This window comes from Pinus tabuliformis, chromosome 4_2, assembly GCF_031772625.1.
Source record: "Pinus tabuliformis cultivar Carrire ecotype Pingquan chromosome 4_2, CPIR1, whole genome shotgun sequence".
In the NCBI taxonomy this organism is placed as follows: Eukaryota; Viridiplantae; Streptophyta; class Pinopsida; order Pinales; family Pinaceae; genus Pinus; species Pinus tabuliformis.
In genome coordinates, this window is record NC_142304.1 from 38,230,896 (window position 1) to 38,250,949 (window position 20,054).

Genomic DNA, 20,054 nt, shown 5'->3' on the forward strand with positions numbered 1-20,054 from the left:
ACTACATTTTATTTTTATTGTTTAATTATAAGAATTAATGCAAGAAACTTGCCCATGAGTGACTTCCGTTGGTTTAGGTGATAAGTCTGGATGGTAATTTTTCTACCAAAATCGCCCGGTGCTTTTCTGTTATGCCATTTAGGTGGCATGGACAACAGTGATAGTAAAGCCTGGTGGTTGGGTTAAACTCTGCTGACCTCACTAGTGAACCAATGCCTTATTGGTGGCTTATGTAGAGTTTTTCACTTTTGAAATAACTAATAGCTTGCATGTCATTCAATAGAACGGTTTAGGTTGGATGTCGATATTCCCAAGTAAATTTTTGTTAAAACTACGATGGGAAATGAATGGAAGATTAGGTCTACCCCTGACCGATGGACTTCTCTACCCTGTGCTACATACCCATTTAATGACATGCAACATTGTTCAGATCAATGTCAGTAGAGGCGTGACTAGTATACCTCTTTTCCATTCAGTTCTTGTTCCTATTATCATTTCCATTCCTCTGTTGGGATTACACTTCTACAACACCACCAGTCTTTAAGTGCATGATATATTCAGGGAGATGGGTGGGTTCAAGTTGCTTATCCGTTAAAATTCTATAGTCACGATTCTAGTTTTGTTTTGTTTCTAGTTATGTTTATGTTTCCTATTTCTAGTAAATTAGGTTTTGTATCTCCAAAACTCAATTTTATAGTGGTAATGTACGCCGTCACTGAGGTGATTTACGCTTATAATTCGCCAGAAACCTTGAGTCCTATTTCTTGTTCTATTCACCATGCAGTCATGTCTCTTGTTTTGTTTATGTTTTACCCTTTTTGGTAAAATACGCTTGGACTGTGGATTGATATTTTAACAAGATGGGTTGCGAGTAACAAGTCCCTGCCCAAGGGCATGATGCTAAGAGAAAATACTGTCAATTCTTGCATCCAAAAAATGAAAACAGTCCAATTCCATATCCCACAAACAGTCTTCTAATGGCATATTTAATCAAGTTCAAAAACATACAGTAAAACAAGTAAGTCTAACTCCATGTCCCACAAACAGTCTTCCAATGTCTAATAGGAATTCCTTCTGTACAAGAGTAGAATATAAGTACATTGTACTCTTTCTTAGAAACCATATTTCCTGAGAGAAGATAATAGTCCTAAAGTTATGAACTATTAACTATCATTGTTCATAAAGTTTCTTTTGAAGAGAATCAAATTATATCAATAAATATGCAGAGAACAGAAACAATTCATCTCTTCCTCTGTTTCTTTCAAGTAAAATCCAAATGACATTTAACAACATAGTTAACTAGATAAGCTAAACTTATTTTGACAGCAGGATTACAAATAAAGATAAGTATAGAGTTATACTTGAGCCATGAGCTTTACTAGCTTGAAATCAAAATCATCTTTAAGAGCTTGAAATCGGATGACACTATCCAAGATGGATGGTTGAGGCATGACGCAAAATTTCCACCACCATAATACTCCCCTATTCCCCTATACAGCACTCTGTTGTAATATCTAGCTGAACTAAACAAGAAGATACAAATACTTTAATTTTGAGAGAAGTCCAGTTAATTTGATCGAGTCACTATTCAACCATAACATCGAATTGGATCATTGCATCCTTTGGCCCCAGATTGTTTGGCACCAGCTGATCTCTTTTCCAGGTATTGTTGATGATACTCTTCTGCTCTGTAAAACTTCTTCGCTGGCAGGATCTCTATCACGATCTCTTTATGCAGTGGCCTTTGGTGCCTTTCCATTGATTCCCGTGCAGCTCTTTCTTGATCAGCTGAATAGTAATATATGCCAGATTTGTACTGAGTGCCTTTATCATTGCCCTGCAAATATATGCACACAGTGCTGACAATTCATGTATCTGATGCAATTTCTATACATCAACCAGATACAAGTGTCTTTATAGTTTTTTCCTTCTATGGTTATGAAATAGGAAAACCACATCAGGATCCAATCATATTTTCTATAACCCACCCTGCACCCGTATAGCAGGATCCAATTATATTTTCTATACCCCGCTCTGCACCCCTATAGCAAGTATGTTAACAAGCCACTGAAATGAAAAGTATATGGTAGATACATTGCCAAATACCTGGATTTGGTTTTCTGGTTAAGGAATCAAATGAATGTGTGAAAGGCTTTGAATTTCAGCTTTCAAAGAAGCCAATGCTTCAAGCTGGCAAGTCTATTAGCATAGATATAAGTTAATTCCAAATTTATGAATATTAATTTTTAAAATACTAATAATAACATGTTTGATCATGTAGTTTTTAGAAAAATTAGAATTCTTAAGGATTTTATATAGCTTTTAAAAAGATTTGGAAATTTTTAATGTAAAATATTTTTATCCTAGTCAAATCATTTTAGAAAATACAAAATTAATTTAAGACTGAAATTTACACCTTAAAATTTCCTAAATTATGTGTTTACATTCGTTGTTATTAAGCTGAATGGGGATCCTAACAAACATTTGAAAATAATATAATGAACCACGCAGTGATATATGAGACTGAAGACACCCTCAATGCCTGCACTCAGAATTCATTAGGAGTTTAGATTTGAAGTGCAATTATAGAATATTAATGGGACTCCACTCCCAATTGCATCGCTTCAAACCAGAGAAACGAGGCTAGGTATACTGAAAACCGGTCTTTGCTTAAAGCACTAGATATATATCACAGCTTGGAGCCTACAAATCTTTTGAAGCACAGGAAATAGAATTCAAATACATTAAGACGCCCAAATCTGATTTAGTCCGATATTTGAAATACAGAGAATTCTAATGGCTTCCATTTGTTTTTTAACTAATTGATGCTTCTGAGGAAAGTTGATTTGTCATAAAAGTATGTACATGATTTTAACCAGTAATGAAAATTAAATTTCAGATCAATCTACTAATCTACAATATGCAATACGATATAAAATAGATTTGGGAATTCTATTATAGATTTGGGAATTCTATTAGCTAAGTTGCTTTTTTAGAACATGAGAAATGAGAAAACGGTTAGCGTGCATCTTCTGTCCATTCCAACTAGAGTAAGAAACCATAACGGTGGAGACTCCTTTGGCAATGGCATCGAAATAGGGGGTCATGTGGATGTTGACTAATTGTTTATAATTGCTGACAGTGTTATTCTCATCGACACCCTGGGTTGTTCCACCATCGCCCACAAAGTGCTTAGCACACGCTACAATATTTGACCTGACAAACATCAATAAATCACATGGTTAGAAAACTATTTCAGGAAACTGTGGTACAATTGGTTGATCAAAGAAATTCATATTCTAAGCATGGATAAAGCAAAAGGTTTGCAACTTAATGTCCAATTATATAGAAAACTGTGGTACAATTGATTGATCAAAGAAATTTATGTTCTAAGTAGGGATAAAACAAAAAGTCTGAAACTTACTGTCCAGCCACATACGGCACCCCCTTTGTAAAGATCCTGCAAACCTGCTCGCATCAAACAAGACATTCTAAACAGTGAAAACTTGACTCTCATTTTTGAATGAACTTCCATCGAGCACTTCCATGCCAGAGTCTTACAACAACACATGGAGAAAATGTGTATTGAATGCCAGTAGATCGAACTTCCAGAGCTATGGCAGCTCCAATTCTTTTAACCAGATCGGGATCCCTGTATCCATAAAACGTTGATACAAATTGTTAGCCAAACTTTCTAGAAGATTTTGATTTTGAGGGCAGTAATCAGAAGCCAGAGTTCCCATGATATATTAAACATCAACATTTTCACCCTGATTCTGTTATTATCCCAATTCAGTTACTCAAGATTTTGCCCATAATCATTCAGATAACTCTAGTTACTTTTCCAACAATAGAAGTCCTAGTGCCCAACAGGATTTTATGGCTTGATTGACAAATATAATAAAATGGAATAAAATAGAGTACTTCCTCCAAAATTGTTAATATGTAGTGTAAAATCCAAAAATTGCAAATTTATTATACAAACTGTGCAATGGGCTTTCCATTGTTAATATGTAGTGTAATTTATTATACAAACTGTGCAATGGGCTTTACATTGTTAATATGTAGTGTAGAATCGAGAATAGGCAAATTACCTTGCCTCATTAGTGGAAGTCCACAAGGAGTGATAAAATTTTGCTCTATTGTACTTAGTATCTGAAACAGAAAAACCAATCAAAAGAAAAGAGTGTATACATACATGAATCATATCCTCTTCCTGAGAGAAACTAAGGCAGCAATAACCTCAGTACGTGATAGCAATAAGCTCTTTGGCATCCTTTATTAGGAGGTATCCTTTGACAAATAATTTCATACCTACTTCTTTTCGCAAGAAGTGAAAAAAATAATTGACAAAATTGACCTCAAGCATACTTGCATTGAAGCTTCTAGATTGTGGATCAAAGCTGAAATCTAAATACAGTCCCAAACCCCTGAAAGCATGAAACCAAGCACCGAAAAACCCCAAGAAGACCTGCACACCAATGAAACTGTGTGCACGAATCAAGCTGCCCACGAAGCAGAACAAAATGCCAGTCCTGCACCAACCTCCAGCATGATCTATAAAATCTACAATCCCTTAAAAGATGCTCCAAGGATTTTAAACGATGAAAAAAGGGGCACAAACTATCTGACTACTTCCATTTGGCATGGTGAACTTTGGAGGGCAGCCCTTGAACTACCAACGGAACAAAGACCCACACCTTGTAGCTCAAATGGAGAGACCATACACTGTGACTGATAGATCAATCGAGAATCCAGGTTGAATACCTCATACCATATGAGGGAACAATCTCTAAAAAAAGGCCATTTTTCCCTTTAACCCACTTGGTAGGTCAAGTCAGGCCTAGACATCCTGCCTGTATATGTGAAAGCTATCCACCAAGATGCCAATTGACTGACGATGGTCTGAAACCTCTGAAAGCATCAATGATGGAGCTAATCAATGGGTCTATTCGAGTTTGCTTTCAACGATGAAGCCAATCAATGGGTCTCTATTCGAGGCTATGGCCTAATAGGTATAAAAAGCAAAGTATGGATAACACTCCCTACTAAATATTGTGTCAAAGATATAGCAAATATGATGCAACAGCTAGACTAATCTAAAAATGGTCTCAAGCCAGAGTGAATGGGTCACAAACTCTACCTGAACAATGGCATGCAGAATTGTTTTATTTCTCTTGATCATGCAGAAGCATATGGGTCTCTACACTCTATATCTTGGCATAGTTTGTCTCAAAGGCAAGGCCCTCACACCTCAAACCCATAAAGAACAGTGGAGAACAATGTGACCTCAAGTTGCAAATCTACAGAAGGGAAGTTTCCATCTGTATGTTGAGAGTAGACCAGTGATAGTAACACACTGCACTAAAGAACTTCAGACGAGATTTTCTCTCCAAAGAAGTCCAAAGAACCAAAAGAATATATTATAACACCCTATAGGTGTATAAAAACATAGTGCTATGATTAGCAAAGCATAGTGCCCTGGTTAGAGTTAGAACATGAAACTACTGTTCATCAGTAAAAATCTATCATCGAGAACTGTAAGGCAATCCTGATTGAATCTTTAGCCTACTAAACTGTCTGCTTCTTGATAATGAAGGAAGCCGAGATTCTGAACCCCTGTTGTCGAAGAGGTAATGTCAGGAAACCACAGAGCTAGCCCAGTGTTGACCACTCTAACATCCATAAGTCATATGGTACTTTCTTTTTCTGGTTTTGCTTTCTATTTGCCTTGGTACAATCATTATTCTAGCCGTTGTAGTCAGCCTGGTGCAGTAGTAGGAGGAAGTACTAGTAGTTTCAGTGCTAGTACAATATCAAGGGGTCAGTAGAGTGGTGGTAGTTCATACCCAAGTGTGGCTTCAAACATGATTTCTTTATCCTACTAAATTGTATGCTTCTAAGATCGCCCTTGATTCGTTTATACCGGGGGTGACATACCATAGTGAGGAGCTTGGCATAGAGAATACCGAGGTCCGATTTTGCGGGCCCAAGATATGAACAACAGATAAGGGTTCCTTTAGATTAAGTGCTACGGTACTGGATGTAACACTATATGGTGCACTGAAATGGTTCTATCGCAGGCTCAGCGGAAGTGTCTCTTTTAACTAAAGGCGCAAGTGGAAGCGCAACTGATAAAGTGAGCATGGTCAGAAGCTACTCTTATAGAGGTTGCAACTGACTTCAGCAATGGACACAGATGCAATTCCAAGTTGGTTAAGTGTTTGTTGGTTCATGGATGCGTTGGGCACTGTGTCCCTAAATGCTATTTGCTGCCATGCATTTCAAAGATTACCACAGAAAGGAATCCACAGAAAGGAATCCCTCTTGGGTTACCCGAGACAATTAGCACAGAAAGGAATCCCTCTTGGGTTGCTCGAGACAATTAGCACAGAAAGGAATCCCTCTTGGGTTGTCCATGGACAGTCAATATCAAGGGTAAGTTTTGGATATTAATCTTTAAGTGGTTGAGATTTAATCTAGATATGGCTGTATCAATAAAGCAAATGAAATGAATGAAAGAGTGCATCCTAAGTAAGAGGAATTCAAATTAAGTGCACAGTGAACTACCATGATGCTGCAAATAACAACTTAGTCAATACAGCCAAGAGATTCAAGGAGCTAGAACAAAACATAATTGTACCAGGTAACATATTAGAGTAACTTGAATAAAAGCACAGAGGACTAGCCAATTACCGAGATGGTTTTCCAATTCCACTTGCATCTTCCAGATTGTGAGATTTATTTATGTAGGGGGGAGCTCTGATACCAACGTAACACTCTACGTTGACTTAAAGTGTTCAAATCAGTCTTGTTAGAACATAGATACCAACTCTGCAAACAATGGAAAAACAATATTTATGAAAACTGGGATTGGGAACATAGAACACAAGATAATCTATGCCACTGCATTTTACTTCAGCAAAAAGACTTCAAGTAGCAACAACAAGAGCTGAGGAAATGCTAGTGTGCTTAGGGAGACTCCCCCTTAGGTGAGCTTTCGTTAAAATGGGACTTCTTATATAAAAATTCCAGAAATTCAAAACACGAGTAGAAAGGAATCGATTATTATTAGGCCGATAGGCCTTCCTTTGAAAGAAACTTTCGTCGTCCTTTTGTTTCTGAGACTGACACCTGGCGTCCACATTCAATGGGAAATTGTTCAATCATTTCTGTTATGGTCTTCATCCTTCAGGCGGAATGGTCGGCATTTTTGTTATCGGTGCCTAGCGGGGGTCGATATCCCTCGCTTCTGCTATCATTCGCGCCTGTCCCTCGCTTCTGCTATCATTCCCGCCTCTCTATCGCCGAAAATTGCCGTATGTGTCTCGTCAAGGTCAAGAAGAGTCCCAAGCCCGTGGCATCTTGCGCCATGCCTGTGCTTCCTGGTAATTTATTGCTTTCGCACTTTTCCCTTTGGTTTCCTCCAATCCCCAAGCTGTTAAATGCTGCCAGAGGATATGAACTTGAAGGATGCTAATTTTGGGGTTTAACTGTCAGGCATGAAGATAAACACTGATACTCTGATGGCGATAAAGGCAAAGGAAATTTATTGCTTTCGCCCTTTTCCCTTTGGTTTCCTCCAATCCCCAAGCTGTTAAATTCCTTGAGAGCCCACATATGCCTGGCCATTGCAATTTATATATTGATATCCATCGGAAGGAAGTCTTGGAGAGTGGATATCAGCCATCGGAGGGAAAATGGCGAACCAGTATTCCACCAAAAACTCTTTCGAAAGCCTGGTTGTGAGCACCATGATGAGTCGGCTAAATATGCGCAGCCCTTTTCTGGACACCAATACCTTCCTATCCAACTCGTATGATCGCATCATCGCGGACGAGAGCAAGAGCCCATTGGAGAGAGAGGAGGCGAAGCTGGAGAAGAATATCGTTCAGATTATATCCAGCGGGGACACTGATAAACTGAAGGCGAACTCCGGCCAGGCCGTCACCATTGGCGAGCACCAGGTTTGCGTGGGGTTCCACGAGGACCCAGAGCCCGGCTACCGCGTCTGGGAATGGCACGGTCACATCATGCTCTATGATGAGGAGAAGGGCTACACGGCAGAGTATATCTACGGGAATTTCTTTGAGAAGGCAACTGAGTTTAAGCGTAGAGAGGCTAAACCCCAGGAGAAGAAAGACAAGGAGAACGAGGCCTCCGGTGGAACTGTGGACTTAGGAGGGCTTATTGATACCGTCAACGAGATGAACGCTCGAATTTTGTGCAGAAATATGAGCGCCGGGTCCTTCAAGTGAAGCTGCACGGTGGTTAATCACCGGGGTTTTTGGGCTTAGGGTTTATGCGAACTTACTGGTAAGAAGCCCCCCCTTTAAAACAAAAAAATTATGTGCATTGGTTGGTTCTGGTAAGTCGGCTAATGCTTTATTACTTTGGGAAAAGTATTTTCTATAATAACTGGTGGGTGGTAGTTGCAATATGAAGTCCTGAATTATTTTTGAGATAATTGCAGCATTTAAAGGGGATTTGTGCTTGTAAATCAGAAATGTCATGTGCTTGGGTTTGTTTCAGATGTGGAAATTATTCAGTTTTTCCTGATGGTCCCAAACAGGTCTTCAGGGTTTCCATGCCCTGTGCATGTTGTTGTTGGACACGGCAATTGCATCCAATTCTGCAAAAAATGTTGTTCTTTGTGAAATATAAAGGACCTTTTATTTGTGTGAAATCCAGGTATTGTAACCGCTGCTCTGATAAAATTTAGATATATTGTTTTGAAATTGCATGGTTAGTGGTCTGGATGCTATAATATGTATTCACTGTACCAAACTCTGTAGCTATGCTCTCATAAGCAGAGAGCAGCTGAAAGATTTCCATAAATTACATATTAGATAGGGCTTTTGGCATGCTTCTTCTATTAAGAGAAGATTATGGACAATAATTCATTTATTATCTCCATTGTAGTTTCTTTATGCTGCTTCTTTTAAAAATAATTGGAACCTGTATTGTCTTAATCAAGATGTATTATTCCTTATTAAATTTGTTATTGCATATAGATAAGGGAGGTGCTCTAGGCCCAGATCTTATTTTGCTATTGCACGTAGAGAAAGGAGGTAATCTAGGCCTGTCTGGTGATAATGTGATGGTATTTTAATAAAATGAAGAATAGAACCATATCTTGGCAGGGATTAATTATTTATTTTACTTGTCATATTTGAATAACAATAAACTACTCTAAGCCAGTCTGGGGATGATTTGATGGTATTTTAATAAGATGAATTACAGAGCCATATCAGGGATGAATTAGTTATTTTACTTCATATTTAAATAATAATAAACTAACATAGATCCTGTTAAACAGGGCTGTATATTTGAATAACAATCAAGGTGTATATTTAAATAACAATTGTAAATAAACTAGCATAGATCAATGTTAGCCCGGCAGGATATATTGTGTTATTAGTTGTTGAGAGGTAGGAATCTCAAGTTTTTGATCCTTAATAAATTGTGTATTATTTGTTGAGAGGTATGCATTTCAAGTTTTTTATCCTTAATAAATTAATTTAACATTGATTTATTGGTTAGTTTTCTCTCAAGGATTAAAAAAAAGCCTGGTTCAATATAAAATAGTATATGCTAAAATTCAATTTGAGATGGTTCAGCATAGATTTTATATACAAAAATTCAATTCGAGATTTTTCCATTGAGCTTTAGGTGTAGTTTACTTTGCAGTTTTACAATGTAAAACTATTTTTTTGGGTGGGTATTTTCTAATGTAAAGTTGATTCCAGAGGGAGTTCTTGACGTTTGTTGTTTATTTATGTAATAACAATTACATCTGTCTCTGTTTGTGTTGAATTGAGAAAATATCCTTCTCTGAGCTACGAGAAATATCTGGACTTGAGTTACGAACTTACCTTCTAAATCCAGGATGCAAAATTTCGCTGATGAACTCGTATTTTATCTTGGAAGGCTTGATGGCTTATACCGTTAGTTTGGTTGAAACATATAAATAGCCCATTGTCCATGCATTGTGTGGTGATCTGACAAATAAAAGAATTTGTCATTTTGTTTCTTAGCTATAGCAATGATCTGATGCAATAAAACTTTGATTTAGAAGTCATTTTTCCAGATTCAAATAGAAGTGTTCATCTTTTATTTATTTAGTAGTGTATATATTAATGGGAAGGACTATCCCGTGTACATGGTTATGGTCATATGTACCATATTTATTTTCCAATTACTCACTTTCCATGAGATGCATCTGATAATAAGTTGGTACCAACTTTAGTGCCATGTCAGCTGAGCTGTGGTCTCACTGTAAAAATGTGGGAGTTTACTATTGCTGGCCCAAGTTGGGCTCCCAGGAAAAATAAGAGAATTCTCAGCCATATACCCAGAAGTGCAGTTCTGATATGAATAGATTTTAGCAGCAGATTGGGGAAATCAGTCCCTGACTTGGCCAAAAAATAAGGGGTGTTATGGTAAGGAGAAAAGAAAAATTTAACCCTGCAATCATATCATCTAAATTTAATTTAAAGCACTGGCCTGACAATGGTATCATAACAGAATAGAAATCATGATCAGGTCACATCTTGTTTCTAGCATTATTTTCCTTCCAAAATTTAACTCACTTCTTTTGTGGACCCCAAGGTTCATCATTCAAATTCACAAAGCTACTTTGAATCTACTGAGGGTTAAAATGGAACTATTTTGTATTTTTGTGTGTGCCTGTGTAATTGAAGCTGAACATAATTGCAAGGGTCATCTTTATTCTTCCCTGGAATTTACTACAGGTGCTGCGCTTTCTGTTATATGTAATAGGATGTTTCCCTGAAAGGTTTCCCATGCTGAATAGGATTTATGTTGTGCACAAATGCAAATTTAAGGTTCCACACATCAAAATTTAATGCACTCCAAGTGCTATGCTTTTTCTGATTTTGATGCCAGCTGACTTATCTTAGGATTTATGTGTGCAATGCAATTCTAGGGTTCTGTACATTGCAGTTTATGCTCCACGTGCTTTGCAATTTCCGTGCCTCCCAGAATATTACATTCTCGATTCTCTGCACTCCGACCTTGTTGCCCCGGACACCCATTAACGACAGCAACAGCGACAACCGAAGAAGAAAAGTATTATGAAGTTGAGGTTGAAAATGCAGAGGACGAATCAGATTCTGATGTTGGGGGAGATAAAGACAACCAGCAAGTAAAGGGCAAGGGATTGAGGTGGGTTGATGTAGACGACAATGGATTGGATAAGGCGCAAAAAAGGCTCATAGAAGCTCTGCCTCCAAAGTTGTCTGGAAGGAGCAAGGCCTTGATGAAACATATAATTTGTTTATCAGAAGAGGATGATCCATCTGAATTAATCATGAAGTGGGTGAGAATAATGAAGCCCAAAAGAGTAGATTGGCTTGCAGTCCTCAAACAGATGGAGGAACAGAACCTCAACCATCCCCTCTTCTTCAAGGTCAGTGGCTTTTCAATTATTATAGATGTGCTTCTTAAATATAGATGGACTGAGTAAATTATTAACCAAGTTGATCTGTATGACATTTTCTTTTCAGTCCACTAATGCTTTTACTGCTCTGCAATTTATGCCATATGCCATACGAAGCTTCTTGGCAGTGTTATCAGACTCTTCCCAGTCCAAGTGGAGTCGCGAGTTTGACTATGTTTTAAGAGGAAACAGAGTCTAATCAGCTGAATCTGAATCAATCCCGACTTATTCTTTAAAGTTTAACTCATAAATATCACCCAAACTCACTGTTACCACTCAAATTATCACCTAGGAGGAAAAGTCCTAACCTCAATGGGATAGCCTAGACGCATAATAGGCAAGCCACTCACTGTCACCTTGATGGCCTTGCCCGACCAAGGAGACTGCCTATCCCAGGGGGAATCCGCATGATCAATTTAAACTTAGATTGTTGGGAGAGAAATTGGAAAATACTAGCATGAATTGACTACTCTTATGCTTAACTCAGTCAAATCGATTCATTCGTCAAAGATGTGAGAATACACAAAATTCATATACTCGTTAAAATTCTAAGCTTCCAAGAGCAGGCATCCATATGTTCTAAGGCTAACTGTATCAGACAATCAGGCTACCGCAGGCACTCCATGCATTTGTTCATCTGATCGAAAATCACGGCCTCTTCCTCTTCCACGACCTACAATCCCATCTGTGCCATAGACAATGGGGCCCATATTATATAATCAGTTGCTCAGTCCAATCACATTGAACCCAAGGGTACTTTTTGGCAAATGACATTCACTAGCCAATTGGATAAGCGGTTCTCTGCTTGAGATTTCTGAGTACCAAAATTACTTCGTTGCACCCTCCTTTGGTTAGACACAGGTGGAACCCAAAAGGCTCTAAAGATTAGAAGTCTAGATGGAGGGCGTCTAAACATGAGAAGGTCTAGATGGAGGCCAACTATTTGCGAGGAAGAGAGGTGGGCAGCCCCAGGCCTTAAGAACATAGTCGTGGGCCTTTTTTTTATACGGAATCTCCCCATTTTTTGAGTTGAGTGGGGTCGCAGGCCTTAAGGAGAACATGGGTTGGGCTTCTCTTTTTAACATTAGCTCCCATTTTTTTGATTAGAACGAGGTCGTAGATCTTAATAAGAACATAGGGTTGGGCTTGAGCTCTTAATCTTCTTTATTGCTATGTTACCAACCAGCTCTGTTGAAAAAAACAGAGTTTTCAGGGTTCTCCTGGGTGAAACCCAGCTGGGCTCTGCTGCTGACCTTAGTTAACTAGGTCATGAGTCTGACTCTCTGCTGACAACTTAAACTTGCCATTATTAAGTCATCTCTGTGAGCACTTGTGGGTTGGAACCTGATTGGTGAGCGCATTTCACAAAAATTAAGCAAAACACACCTTGTTATCTGATGCCCCTCCAGTGGACTTGCGGTCGAAAATTTGATGAGGGATTATAGTCCCAACCCAAAACTAATTGCTATTTTTTTAAACAGAGTGTGCTGAGGGTTTTGGGGGTTGCTGAATCGATCCTTTGCCTAAGAAGATTGGAAAATGAAAATTTTACTAATTGTTTGCTGGAAAAGTGAAGTTTGCTGCTTGTTTTGGATAATGCATATCAAGCTTCATCGGTGAGTACCTCATGAGTTATACCCTGCTAGACAAGTCAAAATTGCACGCAGATGGACATATGCCTTTAAATATGTGACAGTGGATTAAATAATGTGTCCTCTTTAGTTGGTGGTCTGCACTCATATAAGCTATATTCTTCTCTTCTGGAAACTTTCCAGTTTTGTCACTCAACATTCTCGTAGATGTTTTCTTCCAAATTGTAGGATATAATTTCAGATGTAATTTCCAGCATTATTTCTCAGTGTGCCCATAAATCAACACTGCAATGATTGCAGTGATTCCTGGTGTTGTCTTTTGAGTCACTGAGCAGTGGTGAAAGTCCTATTTCTGTTCGTTTGCTTAGGAGATTTTTGATGTTAGGTACCTTTCCTTGGTTTTCCATTTCCCCACTGCTGGTTTTCTGTTCTTGTACTCGATAAATAGAGCCTTCTTACCAGCATCATTAAGGTTGACACGTCGTCTTTTTTCTCTACAGTTGACACGTGTCGTCCACATTCAGCGGGCAAACAGTTTTCGTATTAGGCCTCTTTTTAATATTTTTCAGCGGGCATTCAGCGTCTCCTTTTCAATTACTTGGCATGGTCTCAATCGAAAATCTTTGCAGCTGGCGCGAGTTCTATTGCCCAGGCCTCGCACAACGGAAAACTATTATGCCAATTCCTACTTTAACCTTATATAGCTTCGACGATCTCCACACTCTCAACATGTGATTGCATTTCATATGTTCTCATGCCCAAATAGTTGTCTTCCTCCTGCTGCCATTGCTGGTGGTGGACGCCTATTTGCTATTAATTAGTCACATCCTGAACTGCTGTTGTCGTTCCATTCAGATCCCTGTTACACTCTTTGGCACCTCCTCCTGCTGATTACTTACAGTCCGTTTGTAATCGAAGTAGCAGCATCATTTATTGATCCCTGTTACACTCTTTGGCACCTCCTCCTACTGATTACTTACAGTCTGTTTGTAATCGAAGTAGCAGCATCATTTATTGCGGGATCGGCCGAGATGGCGAAATATATGGAAATGGTGGACGCGGGTATAAGGATCGCTGCCAGGTTCAATTCTCACTGCCCTCAGACATCACGTATGTATTATCATCCAACTTCCAACAGCAACACTCACTCTGATATAACTTGCCCCAAAAATGAGGTACAGGGCGCCTCGTCTCGTGCCATGCAAGTTTCTGCATCTAACGCCGATGCAATGTTTGAGATACTCTGTATTGCTGTTTAGGCTGCAATTTCTTTATCTCCTTCTGCAAGAAAGACAATGTGATGGAGACTGTCCCCTCTCCCCAATTTTTAATCAATTATTATTTCATCCTTTTTCCATATAATCTTGTTATGCATGATATCACAGAGCATAATATCTGGGCATGCTTCTGTTCTTTTTGGTTTAAATGCAATCTTAGTGTTAGTTCAGCGATTTCTATTGTTTTTTTTATTGATTTTTATGCCTTAAATACTGGAAAATGCTGAATGGCTGTAGCATTCGAGCCGCAGATTTCCATACTCCCAGTTATGACAGATCGATTTCCTGAAATCTATTTTTAAACCTTTTTCCCTGTTGATATGAAAATAAAAATGGGGAGGGTTACAAAGAAAACAAATCTAATTAAGAACAACAAAAACAAATCTATGGCACTCAATACCCAATGAGAAGAATGGAATGGCATGCTAACCATACATAAATTCTCTAATCACAAGGGCTACGAGTCAGACCAACCATATTTTGGGATTTTCCCAAACGCGTTGCTATGCGTTAAACTATAACGCTTCATTTTCGGTCATAGGAGTATAGGAAACCAAAAATCTTTAAATTTGGTTGATTTGATGGACAGATTGCCTTTCTGATATTTTAGTTTAATGCTTCATTTTCGGTCACATGAGTATGGCAAACCAAAAATCTCTAAATTTGGTTGATTTGATGGACAGATTGCCTTTCTGATGTTTTAGGCCTGTAACAGTCGTTTGTTTTTGTATTTTTTTCAACCCAGCTCTGTAATGGGGGAAAGCTTCAAATTCTAGTAGTGATCAACAATAGGCTAAATGGTAGCATATCAGAGGTATATAGGAATTGTACAAGTCTTCTTCCGTTTAGACTGGCAAACAATAAGTTCAGTGGAGAAATTCCAAAGGGTCTAGGGGGATTGCCAAGAGTTTCGGTGCTACATCTCAGTTCTAACAGCTTTGAAGGAAGCATTTCTAAAGATATTGGCAATGCTAGAATTTTATCTAACCTACAAATTGACTGTAATAGATTTTCATAATTTCAACAGGCTTCGAAAGTTGGTTAGTTTGCAGCTTTACCAGAATAAACTTGAGGGTGAGATTCTTAAGAATATTGGTACGATGGCATTGGAATTTTTAGATGCTTCGGATAATATGCTCTCAGGAATACTTCCAAAGGGTTTAGGCAATTTAACTAGGCTAAAATCTTTGAATTTGTTTGAAAATAGATTTTCCGGCGAGATTCCTCCAGGGATTGCTGAGCTGACCTTGTTGAAAACTCTGAAATTGTTTCGCAATTCGCTCACTGGGCAAATTCCTCAGAAGCTTGGAAGCAAGAACCAGTTTGAGGTTTTGGATTTATCTGAAAACCAGTTAAGTGGGCCATTGCCAACCCAGCTCTGTAATGGGGGAAAGCTTCAAATTCTAATGTGATCAACAATAGGCTAAATGGTAGCATATCAGAGGTATATGGGAATTGTACAAGTATTCTTCGGTTTAGACTGGCAAACAATAAGTTCAGTGGAGAAATTCCAAAGGGTCTATGGGGATTGCCAAGAGTTTCGGTGCTACATCTCCTCTTATTTATCCCATTCCAAAATAAAAAATATCAGTTTTTTACCTCAATCATTTCTATTCCAAAATATTTCAGAAATCAAAATAAACCCCGCAAATAAAAATGCAAACAAATTAGCCTACCTAGAAGTATGTTCTCTTTTGCATTGCATTTATGCTAAAAGGAAATGAAATGCAAAAAAACAGGGTGATATTGCATATGAAAATAAATGGATAAAAAACAGGGTGATATTGTATATGAGAATAAAAGGATTTGGACTTTTCTGTATATGGTGTTTCAGTTTCAATGCCAAAAATCTGCTAGAGCGGTTAAGAGGAAAGCGATTAATGTTTGTTGGAGACTCAATAAGTCAAAACCAATGGGAATCCATGGTCTGCATGCTTCAAGCAGTGATTCCTAGCAATATTAGTCAATAAGCTTCAATATTCAAGGCCCTGGTAAGCTGATAAATGTAGTTTCCATGGATAGTTGTGCATTTGATTATATGGTGAGTAATGAAGTCTTACAATCTTCTTTCTCTGAAAAGGATTATGATGCTTCTGTGGAGTTTTTCTGGGCTCCACTTCTGGTTGATCTGCACAATAACAGTCAGAACCAGAGAATTCTCAATCTGGACACTCTTGCGGATAATGGTGTTTATTGGAAAGGAGTTGATGTATTGGTTTTTGAGTCATCCCATTGGTGGCAAGATCAAAGGTGGGAAGTATCAAAACTCTGAACTTTCTGATTAAAATTTTCAACAAGGGGCAGCCAAATTTAGTGTTGTAAATGATATTAAAAATGTAATAGTTTGGAATGTGGTTGGACAGATGGGCCCTGATCATGGCTAACAATCAGCTTTACACAAACATGGATCCACTTGTGGCTTACAAGAGGGCATTGACGACGTGGGCAAACTGGATACCTGCAAATATCGATCCCAAAAAATCACTTGTCTTCTTTAGCACCTCGTCCCCTACACATTACAGGTAAATCTTTATACAAACACACATTGTATATATTATAGGGCATTTTTGATGTGGATTGCAGTTTTCATGAATATTTTGGAATTGGAAGTTTAAGATTTAAAAAAATATAATTGTTCTTATGATAGATCAAATTCCAAGATATTCATGAAATCTATTCAAGTAGCTATGGCTCTTATTTTAGGTATACAAAATGGTTTTCCTCATAAAATTGATGTAAATGTGCAGCCCAATTTATTGGAATCAGAAGAACGGGCAGAAATGCTATGGTCAGACTGAACCAGTGCAATTTGAAGGATACTCGCCTCCAGTGATTCCTCAGGTGTCCATAGTGAAGGAAGTTATAGGGACTATGATTTTTCCTGTTACTCTGCTGGATATCACAGGACTATCCCAATTTCGCAAAGATGGTCACCCTTCAATTTACAGTAGTACCGTTACTAGTGATGAGAAGCAGCGTCCTGAGCAGTTTGCAGATTGTAGCCATTGGTGTTTACCAGGCGTCCTTGATACATGGAACAAGCTTCTGTATGTCACTTTGCTTTCCAAGGGTGTAGGGAATTGATAATTCTTATTGATCCCTGAAGCTGGGCCAAATCTAGGACCTGGTTGGCCATAAGGAGGAAATCCTCTGCCTTGACTCGCTGGAGCAGTAAACATATCTGGCATTGCAAACCCATCCACAGGGCCCATTCCAATCCTGTCAAAGCCATAAGTATCACCAGAAACCATACCTGGATGAAAGCCCAAAGCCTTTGATCCTGCCATTCCCCGGCTACCCCTTGACATTGTCCCACGCCACATCATTCCTCTTCCCTTGCCTCTTCCTTGGCTTGCACTCCAAGTCTGGCTTGAGCTTTCTTGGTCATCGCAAACATTGATTTGAACTTATTTCAGTAAAACGTGAGAGAAAAAAATCACAAAATTATGCTTATTCCTGTATTGGGTTATGATGGAAACAAAAATTTACTTGTTGGGTTGCTCTAGATTGAAGATTTCTGGAATGAGTTGTTATTCACTTGTATTCGTTACCGTATGGGTGTATGATGACTATCAACGTTTTGATTTGGTTGTTTTGCAAAATTTTCACCTTAGTTGTTGTGTTGACTTTACATGCTCACACATTTGAATGTGTTTGGTTAACATTTTTTATGTAGATTTTGGTTAAGTCTGGTTTTCTGTTTAGGAATAAGAGTTTTGTAGGGAGATTCTAGGTTTGGCAAATTTGCAGTTTCTTCTACTACTTGAGACTATGGACGACTTTGTTCCTCTGGGCTAATCCGGGGACTGAAGCAAGAATGTGAGAAATTGCAGATTGCTTGGGAAAAAGCAAAGCGTAGGAAGGCTGTGGCGCAAGCTGCAAAACTATACAGGGCCCTTAAAGAAACAAAGACTGAAACTTCTACAATCTACAATAATTTGCAGTACTCGAGTGATTTTCAGCCAAACATAAAATCAAATAGGGTTTTGATCGAAACCAAAAGTTAGAAAAGGGCTTTAAGCCAATTTTTCTGCCTACTATTTAAATGAATTTTTAGCTGGTCAATTTTTTTTATAACATGTTGGGCCGGACCAAAAAATCAAAGAGTATTTTAGAACAGGCCCGGAATTGGGGTCGCAGTTCAAAAGGTATTCTACAAAGTTAAAACAGAGTTTGGACCTACAATTCTTGGGATTAGGTTTTGAATGGCCATTCCCATTGGTCACCAAACTCGGACTTGGCGAGGGATGATCGAAAAGACCATTGACTGGAACTGTGAATGTCTTGGACTTAACCTAAAATAAATACTTAATCAAATTACAAATGATTAAGTTATCCATTGTGTTCCATTATACACACGCAGGGCCTTGGTTCAGTGCCCACAAACACGCGTTAGGGCACACATAGTCGAGGGTCATAACAAGTAAATAACTATACAATTACATACTCTATAAGCAAAAGTTCAACACGGGGTGTCCTGACAAACATATCATGACAAGTTAAAAAGGAGATCCTCTTTCTCAATTTATGTTCTGCTCTTAATTCTTGAGAGATCAATAACTCCTCTGAGGCGTTTTGAAAATCATTATAATCCGTTTGTCTGAACAGGGCGACATCTTCCAGACAAAGCAATTGATCTTGTGGATGAAGCATGTGCAAATGTAAGAGTTCAACTAGATAGTCAACCTGAAGAAATCGACACCCTTGAAAGGAAAAGGATTCAACTAGAAGTTGAGTTGCATGCCCTTGAAAAGGAGAAAGATAAACCCAGTAAAGCTCGTTTGGCTGAGGTTTGTACTTGAGATAACCTTATTGCATTTTCTTCGCTGTCTTTCTGATCAGTGATCAGCCTGTAGGCATTTTTATTATGATGGGGATTCTCTGATGTAAAGATGTCTATTGAAAATTCTTTGTATGTTGGGGGGTGTTCACTGTTGTTTGACATAGTGAAAATTGTTGGTCGATAAGAACCGTTAGTACCATAACCTTTAAATAACTCATTTTCTTTTCTGATTCTTATAGGTTCCCATGGAGCTTGATGATTTGAGAGATAAGTTGCAACCGTTGAAAATGAAATACCAAAAAGAAAAAGAGACAGTAGATGAAATATCCAGGGACTGAAGCAAGAATATGAGAAATTGCAGATTGCTTGAGAAAAAGCAAAGCGTAGGAAGGCTGTGGCGCAAGCTGCAAAACTATACAGGGCCCTTATAAACCAACAAAGTTTAAAAAAATATTGTTTCTTAAACTTTTCATTCATATATATATATATATATACTAAACCCTACGCCGTTTGCTTTCCCAAGTCTAGGCAAACTCCCAAGTCTGTAGAGAAAGCGGAGTCAGCTCCCAAGTTTTGTGGAGTAAACTTCCAATTTTTTTTGTATGAATTTTAATATATTTTCCTAGAAGTCTTAAGTGTTCTATGATTTGGATTTTCCAGCAATCATTATTGGAATTTGGTTATAGAAAAATTGTTGGCGAACTTTTATTGTATCTTGGTCGTGCAATCTCAACGATTAATATCTATGATTCCAGTTATTTTACAAATTATTTAACCAAATTTTAGGCAAAAATGATCAGGAAGAAAAATGATTGGAAACGTTTCATTCTAAATTTTTAGTCAAATTCTGGGGAAAAAATAACTGGAAAAGGTCCCAATTATAGCATGTTCCAAGTCAACTGCATAGGCTTGCTAAGTCCTGAGTCAACTGTTGACTGTCT

The 20,054-nt window shown here is 38.2% G+C and overlaps 3 protein-coding genes and 1 long non-coding RNA gene across 5 annotated transcripts in view; all 4 read left to right on the top strand.

Moving 5' to 3' along the window:
• LOC149168210 (uncharacterized) overlaps positions 1–20,054 on the top strand; it is a 60,887-nt gene that overhangs the window by 21,488 nt on the left and 19,345 nt on the right. The gene's annotated exons all lie outside the window — the stretch shown is intronic.
• On the top strand, positions 7,243–8,265 carry LOC149168211 (uncharacterized). Its single transcript, XM_089428165.1, has one exon. The coding sequence runs from the start codon at positions 7,701–7,703 to the stop codon at positions 8,256–8,258; it is 558 nt and encodes a 185-aa protein (XP_089284291.1). The 5' UTR covers positions 7,243–7,700; the 3' UTR covers positions 8,259–8,265.
• Positions 9,385–19,557, top strand: LOC149168212 (uncharacterized). The gene is made up of 3 exons (XR_016259737.1): positions 9,385–11,431; positions 18,939–19,120; positions 19,353–19,557. It is a non-coding gene; the product is annotated as an uncharacterized LOC149168212 (long non-coding RNA).
• LOC149168213 (protein PMR5-like) lies at positions 15,340–18,411 on the top strand. Of its 2 annotated transcripts, XM_089426910.1 has the most exons (3): positions 15,340–16,580; positions 16,722–16,852; positions 17,078–18,411. In XM_089426910.1, the coding sequence occupies exons 2-3, from the start codon at positions 16,734–16,736 to the stop codon at positions 17,412–17,414; spliced, it is 456 nt and encodes a 151-aa protein (XP_089283036.1). In that variant the 5' UTR covers positions 15,340–16,580; positions 16,722–16,733; the 3' UTR covers positions 17,415–18,411. The 2 variants fall into 2 exon arrangements, with proteins under 2 accessions (XP_089283036.1, XP_089283034.1); XM_089426908.1 differs by lacking the exon at positions 15,340–16,580 and having other exon boundaries at positions 16,614–16,852.